Source organism: Aplidium turbinatum, chromosome 9 (assembly GCF_918807975.1).
Source record: "Aplidium turbinatum chromosome 9, kaAplTurb1.1, whole genome shotgun sequence".
In the NCBI taxonomy this organism is placed as follows: domain Eukaryota; kingdom Metazoa; phylum Chordata; class Ascidiacea; order Aplousobranchia; family Polyclinidae; genus Aplidium; species Aplidium turbinatum.
Window position 1 is genome coordinate 6,995,857 of NC_137480.1, and position 16,688 is coordinate 7,012,544.

Sequence of the window (16,688 nt, forward strand, 5' to 3'; positions counted from 1 at the left end):
CTGCCGTGAATAGCATTACCTTTCATATTATTGTTAGATCGTGTGCCGTGCATACGTACAAAGGTAGTTCAATGTACACTAAAGGACTGGCGCCTACGTTATAGACCCCGCTACATCTTTATCCGGCACTACATTACAAATGCATAAGCCTTTAGAACCTCAAAGGTCGAAAGTTCAAGCATCGCAACCCATTGAAATGTGGACGAATTAGTAATGGAAATTGTCAAACAACATTTGGTGTGCCATGGCGTAATGCCAACAATGAAGGAAATAGTTGATCTCTATGTTATCAAATTGTTTGGTTTTTCTTCCTGTTAATCTGAGTTTTCAATAGCAAATATGCATAATAAACATCACTTATCTTTATTTGTCAGCCTCAAGAGAACTACAATCCTCCTGTTCTCATTTTTTTCATCTCTTTCCTCCTCATTGTCGGCTTTTTTGTCATCAACATGTTCGTAGGAGTAGTTGTGGAGAACTTCCACAGATGCAGGGAGGAGCATGAACTTGAGGAATGTAGGAGGAAAGAGGTGAAGTCTGGATAAGTTTTTTTTTTAATTTGCTTCATTATATAGTACTGTAAGTTTACCTTTGGAGAAGAAAGTGAATTTTGTTACCTTTCTTAGACCTCTGGTGGTAGTTGAAGATACTTGTGATCTGAAAGTCAAACGCTTTCTTAGCTTACATAATTTGTTAGTTTGGGTTGTGCTAATGGTGGCGTCGTTTTAGCTTCCTAGATTTATGCATCAACGAGATTTTATTCCCAAATATTCTGTTCAGCTTGGTGGGTCTGTTATTACTTTGTAGAAGTTTGTGAGTTTTTGCTTCTTTACTATTGTTTCTGTCACAGGAAGCTCGTCAAAGAAAACAAGAGAAGTTGTTACGAAAACAATCAATGAAAGAGATGAGAGGAGAAAGACAAGAAACACTACGGAGGAAAACGTTGTCAAGAGCTCGTTCCTATGCGCATGGAGCTAGAAGAGTGCTGAGCAGAGTTTTACGGAGCCTGACGCACTGTTGTGGCCAAGAAGAGACATACCAAGGTTCTCATAGTGTAGCAATCGTTCTATTTCACATTCAGGCTATGAATTTATAAGTATTTTGACGTTTCTAATAAAGCACTTAACAAATTGCGGTTTATTCCAGAAGAAGCGAACTTAACTAAAATGGATCCAGTGTAGGAATTTTTACAAGAAAATAATTATAACCATTACATATACAACTGTAAAAATGAAACGCTAGGGATTTTTGTTGCAAACCTTAGGACCTTGCTTGTGCAAATTGAATAAAGGTAGATGTAGGACTGAATACTACCGGCTCTATTGCGAAATATTAGACTGAATTTCTTGTGAATGCTACATCTGTTTCTAGAGTTCATGTATGCTTCTTTATACGTTTGTCAGACTCGGAACATTATTATGCATCTTATGGCAAGACGAGACTTGCCATCCACAAGCTGTGCACGGACACGTACTTTGAACTGGCTGTGTCGGCCGTTATTGGAGTCAACATTCTTACTATGGCGGCTGAACACTATCAGCAACCAGATGTAAGTATGTTTTAATTGAACGAGCCTATTTGGCTTTGCAGATATCAACGCGTAGCTCTTTTTGTGATTATTCAGGCAAAGAAAAACGTGAAACCTTATTCCACATCAATAAAAACTGACTGTTTTTCATCTGATTATAAAAAATAAAACTTTCTTAAAATTAGATTTTAATTAGGCTATTATCATTTTTAATTTAATACCTAAACAATACAAGGTTGAAGTTATTCAACTACATTCATGCCATTTCAACATCAATTAATATTGCTATACTTAGGCTCTCACACAAGCATTGAAATATGCCAACTACGTCTTCACTGCTGTGTTTGTAGTGGAGGCTTTAATAAAGCTTATTGCATTTGGAGTCTGCCGGTACTTCAAAGACAGGTAAGTTTATCCTAGGACCTAGAGCTTTACAGCGCTTCACGTTGACTGTTGATGCATTGATACGTTCATAGGATTCCATTCAATCCAGACATTGCCATTTTTAAACTAAAAGTATAACCAGGAGAACTGTAACTGGGCAATTGGTATCTAAAAAGCTGTTCAAACCGTAGAGGCAATTTTTTTCAGTATTGCATATTTCTACACACATTGAAACGACGTAAAAAAACGTTTGATGGTTTAATACGTTTCATTCATTGGTATTTAAAATTCTTAGTTTTCTGCTTTCATTCGGACAACCTTGGTTCAATATTTGATCAAGCACTGCTCACTTTCACCCAAAGTGCAATGCACTGTGCGTAGTTTCAAAAAAAGTTCTTTGTTAAAAAATGTTTATAGATTTTGCATTATGAGAATTGCACTTCCTCTACAACACAGACCACACCGAATATTCAAAATCCATTTGGCAACACTGCTCTTATATTCCAGATGGAACTGGTTGGACATGATAATTGTTCTTGGCTCCTTGTTAGGCATTTTTATTGAAGACGTCTGGTCAAGCAAGAAGATTCCAATAAATCCTACAATTATTAGATTCCTGAGGGTTTTAAGAATCGCTAGAGGTAAACACATTTCTTTTTAACATTGCAGCAAATGTTTTTTTTGACTCATGGAATAATCAAATAGTTGTGAACGAACTTTCGAACGCGTTTGTCTTAAGAATGTTTGATTGTGTAAATTAATCAAGTATCGGCTACAAATAATTTAATGTTTCGTTAAAATTGCAAATTTTCAAGGCTTTGCTACTATTTAAGAAAAATGTGAACACTATAATATAAACGACGACCTTTTAGAGTACATGTTAATTGTATGAGTACATGCATAAAAGTGAGACAAAGTCCAATTTGAAATTCTTCTGTTGTATTTTTCCAATTTGAAATTCTTCTGTTGCATATCGCGCGATTTCGGGTATTGAACCCTCTTTTTACGTTGATACGGGTTTAAAGTAATCGCCCGTTTTTTTAAATAATTTGCTACTATTGGCGTGAATTTGAACAGCATTGTTTTAGAACAGCTTCTCATGTGAAGAAGCTTTTTTGTTCAAAATTACGTGTTTTGCAAAAAAACAAATAATAGTTTTGTTTTATTGAAAGCAAGTTTTATTGTTTTCAACTAAATATATTGTTAACAGTTGTGAAGCTCTTCAAGGTCTCCAAAGGCATCCTAGCTCTCTTACAGACTGTCGCGTGTGCTCTTCCTCAGGTTGTGAATCTCGGAGTACTATTTATGCTTCTCTTCTTCACCTTTGCCGCTCTAGGAGTTGAGCTCTTTGGTACTCTGAGTAAGTATTTGAAAGAAAACCTTCTGTCAACCACACAACGTTTAGTCTCCCCGGTCACTATCCAAAGCAAGGCAAACAAGCACTTGGTTAAGATTGTACACTTTCCAAAGCGCTACTTTTTTCAGCTCTACATTCAGGGAAAAGAACAACAAACTAGATACTGACGACACCACTTTAAGAACAAGCATAAACTTGGCAATGTCATCCTTAGAGACCGGCGTCTACGCGATCAAAGTTTTTACTTGTTTCAAAATCGGCCAAGACCGAGATTTTGAAAAAAAAATTTAGTCCAAAGACGAATATTTCCTAAATGCATTGATTTGTAAGATTAAAGTATAAATATTATTAATACTACAAAAAGTGCTCAATGCCATTAATTTGTTAGATTATTATCTGTATGTTTCTCTAAAGTTTGTACTTGCATTAAAAGTTGCTAGGTTAAGCTTTTTAAAACTTTTTTTTATAAAAGTAAATACTGTCTAAATCAATTAAATTACTTTTTTGTACTTTAACGTTAGATAGAACATCGACTTCTAGCCCTGTGGCATTAGTTTGTAGAAGACTTGCAACGATTTGAAAGTAAAAACACAATTAAATTTTTCTCCTAACCAGCTTGTGATGAGGATCATCCTTGTGATGGCTTAAATCGTCTCGCATCCTTTCGGAACTTTGGGATTGCTCTTCTGACGCTCTTCCGCATCTCAACAGGAGATAATTGGAACGGAATAATGAAGGTTTGTGTCTGATATGTTGCTGGAAGTAGATTGCCTGTAGTTGCAGATGACATGTATCAGCAAAGGTAGCTTCTGGTAGCGTTTATATTCGTTTTTATTTGTCTTGCAGTTTTTCCAACCGTTTTTACGCCAGACAGAGATATATGGTCTCAGTGGTTAAAAGTATCTTCTCTGATCTTACATAAACGTGACATCTTTTTTGCATCAAAACATTTGAGGTCAGAGAGGTCATGTAGTAATATGGGCTCGGAGACATCATATAAACCTCTCTGAACTCTTATAAACGGTCGGATAGCCGCATGGTAAGAGCCCTGGTTCGACGTTGGAAGGGCACTGGTTAGATATCGCTCAATAGCATGTGGCTTTGTCTTTGGCAAGACAAGGCTTCCATGCTTTCCCGTCCACTTTATTTAAATCTTCAGCTACCGAGCGTAAGCTGGATACGACCACTCTAACACAACGTGACATTTTCATATTGTTAAGGATACTTTGCGTGAAGATTGTGATTCTAAGCCGGACTGCATCGAAAACTGCTGTGTCAGCAATATTGTTGTTCCAATCTATTTCGTCGTGTTCGTTATGATGGCACAGTTTGTACTTGTCAACGTGGTCGTAGCTGTGTTGATGAAGGTGAGTTGGTAGTTGTAATACAAAAAGGTTCAAACTTGTGGTTTAAACAAGCACAATTTAGGTTTGGGCTGTTTATTTACTGCACTGTTTTTCCAATTTTTAGCAATTGGAAGAGAGCAGGGCTTCTAATTTTGATGATGACAAAGAAGATTGTGATGATGTTTTTGGTGAGGGCAGTGAAGAGAAAGAACAAGAAGAGAAAAGTGGAATCGAGATATCTGACTTAAATTCCAATGCCCCACAAAAGAGAAATGAGGTAATTGTACAAAAACTCTTGTTTTATGTTTACTGAAAGGTGAAACTTCGCCTCTCTTACTGTTCTTAGGCTACTGTTGTTCAGTTACGCTATTCTTAACTCAGGGAGTAAACTTGGTTGGAAATTGTGCATCCACTTTCCTCGTCGTTGTGTGCCAATGAAGGCAAATGTAATTGTTTGCAGTTATACTAATATCAGCTTCTTTTGCCTTGATAAGCAGTAGCCTAGGCCTACATAGTGTTGGTAGGTGGGAGGAAGGTCTTGGGAATGAAGTACTGTTGAACCCTGGTCCGGGATCATTTTAAGGCACAGAATCTTTCTAGGGGGGCAGGAAACAAAAACTCCGCGTATTCGCTGATGTTCTATTGTTTTCTTCTAATAATCGAAAGGAGCTCTGATGATAAATATTGCATAAAGCTTAATAGATCATTGTTAAATAAACAACTTTTTCTGAGCAACATAACTTTGTTGAAATTACTGTTTAATTACAGGGTTCCCTTGAAAGAGACTTTGGTGTGATCAACACCTACGTCACAAACGAGGATGACGTACCAGTGGAAATTGCAGTCGTTGATTGTACAAAAACAAACTCCAGAGTCTCAACACCCACACCAAGTTGCATGGTTAGTCATCTCATCAACTCATTATCTGTTATTTGTGTTTGATGCTTTACACTGAACCAATGAGGACAGATAGATGTGTTTGTGATCTACTGTGCTAAGTTGGTTTTCAACGGTGAATTTATCTATCAACCTCAACAGCGTAAATGTGTCTCGTAATGTTTGATGTTACTTTACAGTTACAGTATTGTTCAAGTAACATAGTTTGATCTAAATACAGAAACATTACTGAAGGAGTCGATGTTGCTGCAACCTCAACCAACGTTGTATTATTGTCTGTAACTTGTTCGACCTGATACTGCAATTAAGTGACCTTTACAGTAAACGAATTGAACGATCGAGCAATTATTGTTCAAATCTCTGAGTGAGCAATACTTGAAAATATATGTTTTATTTAGGTCTATAAAAACAACGTTTAGAACTACAAATGTTTTCACAACCATTCAACAACGAGCAACCTGGTTAAGAATTGTGGTCAATGAATGGTGGTGAACGAGTTGACTGCAGAATGCAGATATAAATTAGGCATTCCAAATGAGCGTTTACAAAGTTTAAAACTGTATAGCTCTTCCAGGAATCGGAACTAAAGAGCGTCATCATGGTGGAAGAAGAACAGTTCCCGACTAACGATCCTATAACAACAGGTATGGTACTTTATTTGATGTGACAACATTTTAAAGATCTACTTGAAGGTAACGTTTGACATTGTTGAATTATTACTTTTATTTTGTGTCTTGTGAGACTTGGCTTTTGTCTGGTTGTACGTATAACGTTCAGCTGACAAAACGCAAATTCTAACGTTGGGTTTACGTTACTGAATTCAGACAAAATATCCCAGCAAACAAATCTGTTTTTTCACAGACGTGGAAACAATATAAAAATCGACTGATTTTCTTCTTGTTGAGTGATTTGTTTTTTTCACAACGTTCGCACAACAGCCAAAAACAAATTCCTGGCCTTGTGTTGGGGATCTGAATGAATGCCGATGCTATCTGTAGGTTTTGATAGCAGTTGTCCAGCTGGTCTCGATCAAAAAGTAGATTCTATATGTTCAGTTGAAGCAATTGTCGCTTTATTTTTTAAAATTAAACCAATTTTATTCGGTCGGTAAAGCGATTCTATTTCTGCAGACGTTAAATCAATGTAAAAAAGCACTGATTTACCAACGCAGTAAGAATTTAGAAACACGAATATGGATATGGAATCCAAACACGAAGACTCAAACAAAGTGATATCGTTTCATTTTGAAATGTTTTTCAGGAATTTCTGAAGTTTTCCTGACACAGTCTCCTTTGCCAAAGGAAGAAAACTCGTCGCAAAACAATGACGTCATCAAAGAACAAACAAAACATTTGACTTGTTCTCGCCAAGTGAGTGCTGGTAGAAATATCTATAAAAACATAAGAAATATTCAGAAGAACATGTTTAATATTCAATGTGTGCAAATTTTATGAAAAATTATCCTTAATCTCACCGGAGCTGTGTGTATTTAGGACAATGATGATGGTGTTATTGTGTTCCAGTCTTCTGAAATCATTATGCTTCCCCCGCCACCTCCACCAACATCATGTTCCGCTAGCAACAATCTTCATGTGTCTGGATGCAGGAGTGTGGGAACTTCTCCTAAAAGAAGGAGGAGTGATCTTCATGGATCGATCACTTCAAGAGCAAAATCCATAAATCTTCCCGGTGTCCTGCCATGTTAGTTATGTTATTTTTAGTCTTATCCAGGCTTACGCTGGGGGGTTGAATACTTTGATTAAAATTTAATCAACGTATTTAATCATTAAATGTAAGGGAAAGCAAGGAAGCCAATCTTTGTGTCCATTTTCAGGCATGCCTTTAAGTGTCCTGCCAAAGAAAGACACATCCGCATGAGCGGTGTCGAACTAGTGTCCTTTCGAGTTCCGTACCAGAGCTCTTACCACTCGGCTATGCAGCTGACAATTTAGTTTTGTTAATAGAACTGTGATAGATTTACAACACATACATACAATGATACAAGCAAAAAAAAATCCAAAATCAGCGATTTCTCATTTTTAAACTGCTCCTCAAGTCAAGGGTTGGAAGGAGTAAAAATTGCTTTTTTTACAAAGTTAAATTCTGGTAGATTTGTTGACCCTGCTTGCATGTGGATGCAAATCATTGCATTTGCATAGGATTTAGTATCAATGAGATATTAATAAGATCCTTGGGCAAAAAAAAATTAAGACACTTCTGAGAACAACGCACTACATCCAAAGAGTACGCCGTGGTTTTGTCAAGTTCCCTGTCCCCTCGGGAAGGTTACGGGCTCCCCATTCGGGCCCGGTTCTAAACGTACCGTCTCGAGCCCCTCTCATCCCTACTGATTGTGGTGGTTATTTGTTGGTGTTTTTGCAACACTAACAATCACAATGTTTCAGGTTATTCTTCGAAGTCAACCAACGAACTCTCATCGGTTTCTCCAACTCCGACGCCAAATCATCGGCCATTGAAAAACTGCTGCAGCGCTCCGTCTAGCGGTAGTAGAGTAGCAACAAAATCCGCCACCTGTAGCGACAAAGCTGACAGCGATACATTTCCAACAATTACACCGGACAAACACAGGCGTATAAAGCGACATTTGAGCGACAACCCAATGTGGGTGCGTTCCAGCGACAGACATTTGTATTACCACCATCACTACCACCTACCCATTCAGTCGCTTGCAAGATCTGTGAGCAACTGCTCTGTTTCGCCTCAAACCGCCGCTCCAATCCCCGCCAATACTCCCACCCATCTTCATTCTCAAAATCCAGCTTCGGTCGAAGCACCACTGCTAAAATCAGTTGACGCTGAACATTCACTTACTTCCGAATCCTTACATCCCAATGTAAAGGACGTAAACACGTTATTAGAAAGTGAAAACTGCAACTCTGAAGCTGGCTCTTTAACAAATGCCGAACCAGTCACAGAGAACGAAGACGAAACCGAACCGCTTTTAAATCCAGAAAATCTTGAAGACCCTCCTGAAAGTATCTCATCAGATAAAAGGTAAAAATTCACTATCTGGTGAAAATTGAAATGAAATAATGGCATTAATTTGCTTGAAACTAGTATTTAACGACGTTTAATTTGAAGAGCATCACTCATTATAGACTCTTCAGCTTTATGCAGTTGACTCTATAGAATGTATTTTCGCATCATCCCAGTTATGCGTACATTAGAACTACAGTAGACTAGGCCTATACATCATCTTGCGTTGAACCACGAACATTGCACAGTCCAATAGTTTCATTGGCAGGTCTACGTACATGAATACGCGTTTTAATGGAATGCAACCGAAGTAAATTAGGTGTCATGTGAAAATTGATTAACTTACGTAGTTCCGATGAAGTCATCTTCTGCTTGATCGACACGTTTGCATTTGGAATATTTAATTTAAGAAAATTCCATTTTAACTATTTGAATGATCATTTTTTATAATAAAAAATGTTTAATTTTAATCTGTTGGTCTTGTGCGTTGCATCTACATTCTACATAAAAGCACTTTGGAAGTTTGCCTTCGAATAACTTGCAGTAATCTAACGTTTAAATTACGATAAATAAACGTGGAAAAAGCTGACATGTTTGATTCATCAGCATCATCTTTTCATTTATTCAATGTCTGCAAACAGTTTTCAATGTAAAAAGCGGATTTTTCCAACCAAATGAATCCAAGTTTTTTTTCAGCTCAACGGTTCCGTCAGAAGACGCTTCAGCATCGACACAAAATATGCAACCTAGCGGCAGCTGGGTTGCATTTGAAGAAGAAAACGGAACTTGATAAAAAAAAGTGCAAATTTATTTATTTCAATCCTTTTTAAAGTGGTGATGAAGTGGGTTTCTTCTTGAATGGCCGATGCTCGCCACCACACAAGTTTAAGGGGAAAGGAAAAAGCCGAAGCGCAAAAACTATTTGAAATTAAGATTTGAACTTTTTCTTTTTTGCGTCCTTGAATTTATTGAGCTGAAATGAACAGGGCTTTGTTACTTTTTGCCCTTGCATTCTTTGACTATGCTGATTTGACGTAAAATTTTATCGCTGCACTTTGAGAGTGAATAGGTTCCTTCTACTGCTCTGAGACAGTGAAACATTCTTTTTTCTTTTTGTGGTGTGAGATCAGAACATATTATTTATTTAAAAAATCTTTACTTTTGTTGTTCCAATGTTGTAGAAGCTTGATTTAATGCAAAAAAGGCAGGTTTATAAAATAATGACTAACATTGTAATGAAATAAAACTACATCAATTAGATGTTTATCGAAACAAGACACGAATAACGAGTTAGAAAACGAATTATCGTTGACTACAGTGCTATATGGCAATCTTCCCAATCAAGTTTCCATTCATGATGATAATTTTCAAAATAAAGTTTATGAAATCCTCCTATGAAATAACCAACAATTCGTATAATTTATAAGTCTTGTCTAGCTTAGTTAGTATTCAGGCTAATGTAGGCTAATAAATGTTTGTTTTACGGAAAGGTTTCAGTATGCGAAGCTTGTCACGAATATGCAATAATTCTTTATGACGGTCAGCATTGGATGAACATTGCAAGGCAAAATTGACATTCGGTTTTGATTTGTTTCTCGAGTGTAGCAAGAACTCAGCGATAGACTCGTGTTTTTCCCATGAGGCTGGGTTCATCAGTACCACACCACTAGTTCTTGCTCGCTGTTGTATAATTAGTAGGCCTAGCCAGGTAGTGCTGACGCCCAGGAAGATCGCCCCTTCTCAACTATTCGGTTTTGATACCAGTTTGGTTTGGTTTTATTTCTTGCCATCAAAGTTAAAGCAATATTTGCCACAAAAAATAACAGGAATCTGTAAACAAAGTAAGTCAGGCCAAGGAAATCACAGCAAAGTAAAACACATTACGAGTAAAGGCGTTTCACAATGCGCTAGAGACTCTAGACCAGTGGTTCTCAACCGATGTGCCATTTGCAGTTCCCTGTGGTGCCACGAACTATTTCTCATAACCTAATTACAACCTAGTATGTCGAATCTTGGTACAAAAAAAATCGTTTTTTGTTTTTAACATTGTGTAACCTACAGAAAACTATGCATTTATTATGTAAGAGATCCATTGTCACCACCGGTCTCTCTTATTTTGAAACTCAAAGAAAAAGAACTAACAGACATGCTTAACGACGAAAATGTAAAACTTACATAATTAATAAGAAGGTGCCGCTCAATGGGTTCTGCATAAAAATTCAAAATGAATATCCTTGCATAAAAAGGCATTGAGTAGGCTAATTTTACTAAGTTACAGTTTTCCACATCATACCTATAAGAGATTGGATCTTTCATTTTGACAAACATCAAAAAATGACAAAAAAGGTAGCCTACTTATAGCGAGGGAATAATGAGGATAATCTTATCGAATGTGCACCCAAATATAAAAGGTATTTGCAAGAGAAAGCAATAACTAAATTTAGGCTACACTGATCTCGAAATAAACTTTGTTTTTACAAAATGGCTTAAAGTAGCATTGCTGTGTTATGATAAAATTTCTGACTGTGTGAATTAGCTTTCCCAAAGGCACAACAAGCAAACTTGCCTACTTTTCTTCACATTGCAAATTTCAAAATATTGCAGAGATTAATTTGGTAATTTTTGTTGTTTTTGCCCAATATGTTTTGGTCCAGTAAGGTTATGCATCTGTAAGCAAACTTTTTCTTGCTTTTTAATCTTTAAGAGTAAAAAATAGATCTTGTTTGACTGATATCAACTAGAAGGGATTGATGAAGATTTCAACAAGCAACTTCATTCCCAATCTTGAAAGGATTGTTCTCGTTCGATTGCTTGCACAAAATGACGTGTGTTTGCATAAGAACAACATACAACTTTTACAGTGTAGGCCTACCTTGACTGTTTCAGACTGTAGTGCTGACAGGAGGTAGCCTACTTTGGTATCCGTGTCCGGGATTATTTTAGAGGGCCGTAACCTTTTTAAGGGGCCAGGGAACCTGAAGAAACCACAGCGTATCCTTTGGATACAGTGTGTTTTTCTTACAAAATGTCTTGATGTTGGACCTAAACAATAAACATCTCATTGGTACCGCCATCAGGCCCAAAACATCGTCTTAACGACCCTGGATTCAGATATTTATTTTACGATCAGATTATAAAATACGGCCCTTTGCTAAATGTCGTTTTCTATACGTGATTTTCGTGCAAAATTTACTGTCTTTTCTTTCTTGAAACTATTGGTCATGTCACGAACTAACAACGCCTACGTCAGTGGACGTAATTTATTGTTTTGCTTTCTACCAGAATAAGCTTGATTGGACAGTGAAATCATATCAACGGAATTAAATATGACACAAACTTTTTAACCCATAATTACGGCCAGTAGCGTAGCCAGGAATTTTGAAAGGGGGGGTTTTGACGACCCAACGGTGGGGAGTCTGGGGGGCCTCCTCCAGAAAATTTTGAAAAATTACTTTAAATTTGGTGCATTCTGAGAGCATTTTCAACAAAAATGTGGATATGAATATTCTTGTAAAATAGTGCTGTCCGGTGGCATAGCAAAAGTATAACATCATGTTTTCTTCGGAAATTTTCGGAACTAAAGCTAACTCTCTATATTTTCTTGTTGCTTAATTCCTGGCTGAGATGTTTGGTATTGGCAAAACTCGCTCTTTCAATGCAATTTTGTTTAAAATTAGGCAATTTTTTTTTACTGAAAGCATCATTCTCAATATCGTGATGTCACACGCGTGTCAAAGGGGGGTTTGTAACCCCCAAAACCCCCCCTTGTCTACGCCACTGATTACGGCGCAGCCTAACGAAATTGAAACTATTTTTAGGCTATATCTATCGACTTGCTATAAGTAAAACCAAATTAGATTAAAACGTTGATGATTGTTTTAACTGAATGAATTCGATTGAAAGATCGTGAAGCATCGGGTGTTCTCAATTCCAATGTTGACAATTTCATAAAAAAAAAAAAAACTTTCAGAAACCGAAGCTATACCGAAAATTACTTTTAGTGGCAGATTGCTTCACCATAGTTTTCACGGTATCAGGCATTTATTAGCTGTTTATTTGACCTAGACCTAGTTATATATAAACTGTGCTGCCCATGTTGCAACATTAGTTCGACTTTGCTGGTAGCCTAACATTTTCCTGAGGTAGGGTGATAGCATAACTTGTTATATTGATAAAAGTGTCATATCTTTAAGCGAGGCGGTCCATCTTCAGGACACATTTGCTGAACTTCTGACCTACACTGTAACTAAATAAATCAAATGTGAAGGATGTAGTTAAGTGCCAACTGCTCTTTTCCATTCTAAAAGTACGTGTCTTTTCATTGTTTTCAGGTAACAATAAGAATATGGTGTCAACAGTAACTTTGCATCTCCAGATTAAGAATTTCCTGTAATCTTGGCTCTAGAGTTGTGATTTTTCATAATAGTGAAGCATAATAGTGCCTTTGGAGTGGTTACACCATTCTTCAACTGTAGATTATCAACTTATCAGTGTTTATTCAGTTCATCAACAAACAATAATAAACAAACAATGGGACTTGCGGCTAAACTTAACTTTGTGCGCGTGTAATAAGTTTTTTAATTTAGCTTAGGTTTGGGCTATGCAAACTGTTTTGGCTTAAAAGTAAAGGAAACACTACTTCCGTTTTCTAAGATCGCTCAAATATGGAGCTAAATCGTTTGCTGCTGTAACAAGCAGTGAATGGGTTCAGTTTGTTCAGTCCGCAAAAGTATTGTTGAGATTTAACTACAACATTACTCGACGTTGGATGAATGTCAGACTAGAGAAATTGAAATAAAAGAGAAAGTGTGAATTGTCTAGATCCGGGTTGGATAGCCACGTAGTATATTGTTGAGTTATTGTTTGTTCACAAGCGTCAGGCCAGCTGCTTGAACATTAGAAAGTAAAACCCAAAAGAGGAATTTAGTCAGGAAGTCAGCCCAGCATTGCTTAGATGGGTGGTTGTCTTTGTAGACTTGCTAATTGAGAATGTTTCTACGGGGCCGTTTGTCTTTTGCTCATCTTAAATTAGTTCATTTGCTAATGTTTGATCTACTGTGCAAGCAATTCAAGTTGAACACTCTGAAAACTAAGCAAAGTAAAGGCTGTCACTCCAAGCCAGGTAGAAGTTAGTTTTTCTTCAATTTAATATGTTTCCCCAGTTAGGATTAGTTTAAAAATGATGGTAACAAATCCTGTAATTTCATTATGACGCTACGGCAAGTGTTTTAGATCTAAGGAGAAACATTAGAAAATTTGTTTCACTTTTGTTTTTAACAGCTATAGCCTGCCATATAGGCTACTATAGTGTTAGTGGTGCGCTAATCTCGCTTGTAGCTGTGACGAATTGTTGATTCATAAATTTCGTACGTTGGCGTTTCATTTTCATTCATAAGCATCATGGCATGGCCTACTTAGACTGCAATGTTTAACTTCAATCGTGCTCAATGAATTGCATTTTAGTCTAATATTGCACAACTAGAACTATTAGTTTAATGGGGCAAGAAAGTGTAATTGGTTAAAAATATCCCTGTGCCAAACTCAGACAGGCATGATAAGTTACAACTGTGACGACCTCTTGTTTGCTATGATTACGTGGCGTTCCTAAAGGTTAAAAAAGCATTTTTCAAAACCGTTGGATTTTAACTTGTAGCTTCAGAAGAGGCTCCTAATGGCCAATAGAGGTTTTGGCATTGCAAAAGAAATACAATTTTTGATATGAAAGTTAGGGAATACACGTCACCACATTGATTAATTAGTTGATGAGAAGTAGGTTTGGATTCACTTTGTACTATTTTTCTAATTTTGATTAATCTTCACCATCAAGTGATGTAGGCTACTTTTGAGGGGAAAATTCAAAGAACATTTGGCTACACATTTATTTAACGCACGCTCAGCCTTGCATTTTGTGCCTTTAAAGTTCGTTGTCTCGGCCGCACTCAGAACAGCAGAAGATCTAGGAGGCCCTAGGTCACCCATGTAACCGACTGAAGACAATATCGTCTAAGTGTGTGCATCTTCTGTCAACCAAATAAAGCATAAGGTCTGAAAGTCTTTGATCTTCTGACCAAGGATTGCTCGCTTTCTTATCCTGTCTCGGTGTAACCTTAGAAAACATTACGAAGTTGAGGAGGAATAAAGATGAACTTTTATCTCCAGAGGATGAAAAGACGACGGGGATCACATACCTGATTATGCTTATATGCTCGAAAGATTGCAAGCTGACTTCAATTGTCGTCATACCTTTTCAATTTGTGCGTGCTTTGTATCAGCTGTTTGAAGCACTGATGTAGTATCAAAATTAAGTTTAAGAAAAAATTTTTTTAATCTCAATAGAAGTATTTTCTCAATCAGTTACAAGGAGCATGGCCTTGTAGTTTGATGCGAGGCTAGCGTGTTGTTGGGAGAAGCCGCTACTATGAGGCATAAGCCAGAGATAAACCTTTGCGTCGATTCAACAAAATTTTTCAAGCCAATAGGTTAATGAAAGGGATTCCTAAAAACACTCATCGAATGGGTAAATGCTCTTTCAACGTAAAATCCTACATATCTCACCGAGAAATCAGGTAGGCTACGTGCCAATCTACCACTCTCTGTGTTTCCATCACCGACAAAGTTTTGTGGGATTTCGGGGAATTTCAGATAAAATCTTTTCTGTGAGCCATTGTGCCACAGAGAATACATTTCACGAGAATTTTGCGGTCGGTTAGACTTTCATCGTGATGAAAATCTCAACACATTTTTATGTCCTACCTTGGTTGTAATGTTGCAAAGCAAGGAATAATTATGAAATCGTAACATGTCATCAATTAAATTAAATGCTTGTATTCTTTCAAAATTTTACACGTCGTTTTATGCACTGTTGTGCACACTCCCAACTACGTTTGTCAAACAACACACCTGCGTTGGATTGTGTTTTTTTTTTCTTGGAAGCAATATGGTTGTTATGCGTTCATGTATACTGTGACGCTTTTTCCAGTTTGGTTTGTAAACTCGTTTGAAGCTTATTTGAAATACCAAAATTTAGTTGGATAATTTATTCAAAAACGTTTGCTTGTGTCGCAACAAGACTGAAAATGAGGCAATTAAAACTGAATGTTGCTACCGCTCTTCTTTGTTTGTGTGAATCTTTTTGCTGTGCTATCATAACTAGGAAGATCGAACTTCCTGAAAACAGTTTTCAAACCGATTTTAATTGGGGAGTTTAAAACCAGTAGAGTATAACTGTACTGGTCTGTGACCTCCACTGTTAATGTTAGATCTCCAAAGCGACAGAAATCCTTAACACAAAAGAAAATATTTTTTCTCATTTTAATGGCGATGCTAACTTCTTTCGCAACGCACTGAACGCCCTTCTATATTTCTGGATGAGTCGTCGAAAATTGTAGGATATGTTCGCCAACAGAAAATCGAAATTGAAATGCGCCAAACAACACTCAGGGCATGTTTTTGTTCATCAGATGGATTTTTATCACCGAAACCAATGAGTCACTATCCACAATACATCTGGAGTCAGAAGAACTTTGACTTTTGGCTTGGGGGCACTTGTTGTAGTTAGAAAATGTATTGTTTATTGTGCGGAATTACCAACGTAAGGTGACACATTGTATACAAACAAATATCTTGAACGTTTCTAGAATTTCACTGGATTCAATATGTTCAGGCGTGGAATCAATGCATGAAAGGAAGGATATAGGCTACTAGTTTGGTTAGTATGGCAAGGTTCAGCAAAGTTATGGCAATAAATTTGTGATACCACTATCAGACTAGGCTCTCGATTAAACGAAGAGCATGGTCTGACTAGGACGCACCGAATTGTTTTGCCATTAAAAATCAGCCTACGTTAGTTGTAGTGTTTCGTACGACCAAGATGACAAGAATTCGTAACTGGGACAAAGCCTATTTAATAGCCTTATGGAATGTTACATCGAGCAATGTGCTTAGTTTTACTGATTCATTCAAGAACCAAAGGTAATCAGGCTCTTAATTTTTGAATAATTTACTTTCCATGATGCTTTGCACAAGCAGCAAACATTTTCTCATGCACAGTAAATGAACAATTTTACGATCACGATGTTCTTGATGGGTTTAACATGGCGAGACAAAAAAACTGCTGAATGGCTTCGAAATCAAACAAAAGTTTGGGATATTGTGATAACTATCAAAAACTAAAATAGTC

The 16,688-nt window shown here is 37.0% G+C and overlaps 1 protein-coding gene across 1 annotated transcript in view; it reads left to right on the plus strand.

The window, feature by feature from the left end:
* LOC145776632 (voltage-dependent T-type calcium channel subunit alpha-1H-like) overlaps nt 1–9,686 on the plus strand; it is a 43,150-nt gene extending 33,464 nt beyond the window's left edge. The window contains exons 30-44 of the mRNA XM_082587863.1: nt 375–530; nt 851–1,043; nt 1,404–1,549; nt 1,824–1,933; nt 2,420–2,553; nt 3,123–3,272; nt 3,885–4,006; nt 4,490–4,636; nt 4,740–4,892; nt 5,384–5,515; nt 6,087–6,156; nt 6,773–6,882; nt 7,036–7,213; nt 7,918–8,527; nt 9,206–9,686. Of these exons, the coding sequence (XP_082443989.1) occupies nt 375–530; nt 851–1,043; nt 1,404–1,549; nt 1,824–1,933; nt 2,420–2,553; nt 3,123–3,272; nt 3,885–4,006; nt 4,490–4,636; nt 4,740–4,892; nt 5,384–5,515; nt 6,087–6,156; nt 6,773–6,882; nt 7,036–7,213; nt 7,918–8,527; nt 9,206–9,299 (2,505 nt within the window). The 3' untranslated portion in view covers nt 9,300–9,686. The remainder of the gene's footprint in view (nt 1–374; nt 531–850; nt 1,044–1,403; nt 1,550–1,823; nt 1,934–2,419; nt 2,554–3,122; nt 3,273–3,884; nt 4,007–4,489; nt 4,637–4,739; nt 4,893–5,383; nt 5,516–6,086; nt 6,157–6,772; nt 6,883–7,035; nt 7,214–7,917; nt 8,528–9,205) is intronic.
* Nucleotides 9,687–16,688: the final 7,002 nt, after the last annotated feature.